Below are 4,746 nucleotides of genomic sequence, written 5' to 3' on the forward strand. Positions count from 1 at the left end.
AAATAAATAAATAAAATAAAAATAAAAATTCAGTATTTAAAAAATGCAGCCTCTCAAAAAACCGGCATTTAGTCATAGCAAAACTCATGTGAACAAACTGTACTTTTCCTCCTCAGATATAAATTGTGATCCAAATCAATTATATTTCTGGCCGTTTGTGCTTCAAATTAATTTAAATATGAAATATCTGACCAATGCACTTCCTTTTCCAGCTGTTTCCTTCTTACATATGGGTGTGACTTAAATACTTTAAAATGAGGGAGGAATTATGCTTTTAAAAGAATTAGTTGTTTTAACCGTAGCTACACACATCAATATAAAATGAAGACCACTTTTGACTTATTATATGAACATCTTTGGGATTATTTGGTTGGGAACCGGAGATATTAACATTTTAAATACTGATGACTTGTCCCTGTAGTTTTTGAAAAGCAAAAGCCTGGACTTTAAGACCTGAATTCTTTTTTAGGTAGCATTCACACAAAATGAACCATCAGCACCGAGGCACCAGAACCTTCGTGGTGTTGTGCAATCCCCGCCTCCTGCTAGGTCCAGAGCACTTGTGCTAGCTCGAGCTGAAAGCCCAGTGCCCACGAGGCAGGGACTTGTCTTCTTTCATCCCTGTAACAACTGGAAACTTACCTGGAAAATCAGACAGTTTTTCTTCAACGCCTAGCTTCCTTATAGCATGGATCTGAGGCTATTGCTTCAGTACTTTAGCTGCCCTCCCAATTTGTCTTATTTCGCTTTCTTAAAATCACATGCTTAAAAGACCTTGAAAGGGGCATCTTTCGCATCCCTCTTCACTCGTTTAAGTTTTTCACCAAGAGACATTGGAATCTGCTGTGACTCTGTTGGTGTTTGGGATGGAACATCTGGGGAGGGCACAGGAGCTCCTTGGGACTAGTCAGTCCTCATGGATTAGAGAATCTGGGACACACAGACCCCCCCCCCCCATGGGTCACCTGCATCGCTCCTGCTGCATGCCAGCACTGTGACTTCTTGGTCATTTCTCTGAGGACTGTTGCGTGGTCCCTTTCCCCTGAGCCTGGCGCTTTCTCCATTTTGCTTGCAGATTATGCACTATCTTAGCTACTACATAGACGCCTTGTAGGGCTGGGGAGATGGCTCAGTAGAATAAGCGTTTGAGGCCTTGTAAACAGATACTGCATCACTGAACAGGCATTACTTTAAGGCTGCACAAGACTATTTCTATACCAAAATTAAGTATGGAGGTTCTTATTAGGAATCTGTGGCAAAAGCAGTTTTGCCCCTTTTCTGACCAAAGGATCTAAAAGAGTACTAGTGTCATTTTGGTAAATGCTGGTCAAGTTCAGAATGGGAGGCAGTAATTATGTCCTAACAGTACGGTGGAGAGGGTACCTGAGAGGGCCCTGTTCAGTTTTTTGCAGTCAACATGAGACTTCTGGGTTTCTCTACCACAGTTGACAGGAAGGAGAGTGGCACCTGAGATTTCATGTCACCTCTCCACAGACCTTACTGGGCCTGCCCTTTGGAAGCAGATAAAATGGGCCCAAGTACCACCATCATAAGGTGGCCCAGAGGCTCCTTTCATATTCCAACCTCATGACATTTTCCTCTCCAACTTTCCACCTGCCACTGGCTGCAGCGCTACTGCCTGATGATGGGCTTCCTGACCCTGGTTGTTCCAGTTTAAGGTTTTTGTTTCATGGCAGCCAGTGTCCCAAGATTGGAATTCGCAACAGATCTTTTTAGTGGATGAGAGGAGAGTAGGATCTGGAATGTTCCATGAATCTATATGCTTTTGTATGCTAGGCCTTTCTAGTCTTCTTATGGCCATCCTTCTACTTAAGGATTTTCAGGGATGAAGCAAGCACATGCCTCTTTCAAAAATTTTACTTTAGAAAATTCCAGTCATTACAATTTTTTTTCATGTACATAGAACAAGAACTGTCTTTATGGATGTTCTGCCTTTGGTCTGCATTTTGGAGTCATATTAAAAGGCAAATCCTCGGGTTGGATCCTGGCACCACATCCATCCTGACCCTGCCTCCGGGTGTGCTGAGCCAGCCCCTGAGACCGGGCATGGTGGCACATGCCTGTAATCCTAGTGCTGGGGAGGCTGAGACAGGAGGATCACTATGAGTCTGAGCTGTGTAGTGAGACCCTGTACCAAAGACATTTAAAAAAAGCAAATCCTTTTCTATGTCTGTTAGTATAAAGATATTACTTAGAGATCTGTTATAGTATTTGAATTGAATAATCATTTATTGAGTGTTCACTGAGTTCCAAGGACTGTTGTAAGTGTTGGGATATAACAGTAAATGAAATAAAGTCCCTGCCTTTATGCAGCTGGAATTCTAATGTTGGAGTGAGATAATAGAGGGAAAAAAAAGAGAAAGAAAAGAAAAAAAGCTGAATTAAGACAATGTCAGGTGGTGATAAACAATAAAAAGAAATAAGAGAAATAATGATAAAGAGAAATAATTCAAAAGGGTATTATCGTACCAAAGTTAGGAGGCGCCCAATAATATAGATAGTGCAATACAGGTACCACAGAATCTTGACTCAGTTAAAATTTCATATTAAATCCCATGAACAAAAGTATAAAGCTAGACTGTGCTTTCCAAGTGAGTTGCAGATTTTTGAGCATGAGGTGTATCTCTTTCTCTTTCAGATCATGACGTGGCATCCGGAGATGGAAATTCTGTGACAGAAGAGACCAAGAAGAAGAAAGCTGCAAAGTTGCCTATAATGAAATGGTTGAATCCGCGCTGATCCTGGGGCGGATTTCCAAGGGAAGGCGCGCAGTGATGGTTCAGTACCCTGCCCACATTTTAAGAACTATCTAGATTAGAGCACACGGACGTGTAATTTTTGGAGATCGAGTAAGCCTTAGGTGGGCCCAGCCACAAGAAATAGACTACTTAAAAATGCGTAAAATGCATATGGTCCATTCGATGAGGGTGAGGTATTGTGATATTTGGATCTTCCCTGTGGTAAATTCAATAGAATTTAATTATTGTGATTATTATTTACTTTGGAAAAAGTCAAAGCCCCAACCAGAAAGTCATGAGGAAGTGGGATGTTTGAAGCTGGTGGGATTTGAGTAATAACCTTGAGCTGAGGTCCATTTCAAAGGGCTGCTAATGTAGTTCTCAGGCCCCCTGGATCTGAAGGCTGGGTCTAAGGCAGAGGGCAAACATCCACTTCCAGGAGTGGTTTGCACAATACCACCTTGAGATGGGGCTGGGATGTTCTCCACCTATGGGGGGGTAGAGATAAATATTTATATATTTTTATTAAAAAAATGTGTTAGTACAAGTCACCTTCCATACCCATGTTTATAACTCTCTTGAGGAAATGAGCTCAATTTCTTAAATGATTAGAAAGGTTTAACTCTGTAAGATCTTCAAACACTGTATTATATTTTAATAATATTAACAATAAGATGCATAAGAGAAAGTTAAAAAAAAAACCTAGTAACTGAACTTACAAAATTCTAAAAAATGAGCAATGAAGGGAATTTACCTACAGAAAATGTTATGACTCAGATACAATTTAAATTTAAAGTAGCGGATGATTTTGTTAGGGGTTTGGAAAAGAGTCAGTTCCAGCAGGAAACCTACCCACTTGAAAATAGAGGCTATTTTCATAGTTTTTCTTTCAAAGGTGATTGGGAAATGGAATCAGAAGTATGCTATCTTAGCCCAAACGGAACTGGTGTACTATATGCGGTTAGGAAATATTTGCGGAAATATTTTATTTGGAATCGAGAATTTATTTAAGAATTATTTCAGTATTTACCTATATTTTATTCTTCAAGTTTGCCAACAGAGTTGTGGATGTGTGTGTGGGAGGATCTCTGAATGTAAGCTGAATAAGCTGTTTTGTTTTAAAAGGGCAAATTTGCTACTGTTCAATAAAAAACAAGACACAGCTACTCTACGTTTACTGATTTCTTTGAATTGTTAAATCTTATAGTGAATAAGAACTCTTTCGTGCACGTTATAGGATGAGTATTTCAACTGAGTCTCCTGCCATAAATAAGCTATTGTTCATATAAAAAGGCCAGAATGTTTCTTTCTTTGCTTCATGTCTTTGGTTTACTCATTATTTCGATCCTCCTAAAAAACTGAAACCGATGTATTCATCCATTTAGAGAGTCTTTATTAATCTGTTTTAAATTTTTTGGGGGCCGGGGAGATGGCTCAGTGGAATAAGCCCTCGCCTGGCAAGCGCTGTGGCCTGAGTTTGATCCCCACTTCTGCAAAGAAAAATAAATGTTTTGTATTCATTTTTAAACAACAAAAAATAAAGCCACCTACTGGAGTCACGGACTGGCTATAGGGCTACACTTTGAAATAACGGCTTCTAGGTCACTGCGTGATGGCCTCGATGACTCGTTCATATAGTGCCAAGATTCTGAACCTGGGCGCTGGAAAGATAGCTCAGGGCATGGTGGAGAATGTCGGAAATTCCAGGGCTGGGGAGGCTGAGACAGGAGGATCACTATGAGTCTGAGCTGCGTAGCTAGACCCTGTACTAAATGAGTGAGTGAGTGCGTGAATGAATGAATGAATGAATGATTCTAGACTTGGTTTCTCTCTTTGTATTATAATTTTTTGGTACTAGAAATTGAACTCAGGACATCAAGCTAACTCTCTAGCTGTTTCTTTTGTTTTCCTTTCCCTCCTCCCTTCCTGTCCCCTCTGCTTCCCTTTCTTCTTCTTTTTCTCATTTTCCTCTTCCTCCTCTCTCTCT

At 40.3% G+C, this 4,746-nt stretch overlaps 1 protein-coding gene across 1 annotated transcript in view; it reads left to right on the forward strand.

Annotated features, from left to right (window-relative positions):
* Nucleotides 1-3,926, forward strand: part of Esm1 (endothelial cell specific molecule 1) — a 20,858-nt gene extending 16,932 nt beyond the window's left edge. The window contains exon 3 of the mRNA XM_004623095.2: nucleotides 2,660-3,926. Within this exon, the coding sequence (XP_004623152.1) occupies nucleotides 2,660-2,760 (101 nt within the window). The 3' untranslated portion in view covers nucleotides 2,761-3,926. The remainder of the gene's footprint in view (nucleotides 1-2,659) is intronic.
* Nucleotides 3,927-4,746: the final 820 nt, after the last annotated feature.

The sequence above is a fragment of the Octodon degus genome, unplaced genomic scaffold (assembly GCF_000260255.1).
Source record: "Octodon degus isolate 3935 unplaced genomic scaffold, OctDeg1.0 scaffold00001, whole genome shotgun sequence".
In the NCBI taxonomy this organism is placed as follows: domain Eukaryota; kingdom Metazoa; phylum Chordata; class Mammalia; order Rodentia; family Octodontidae; genus Octodon; species Octodon degus.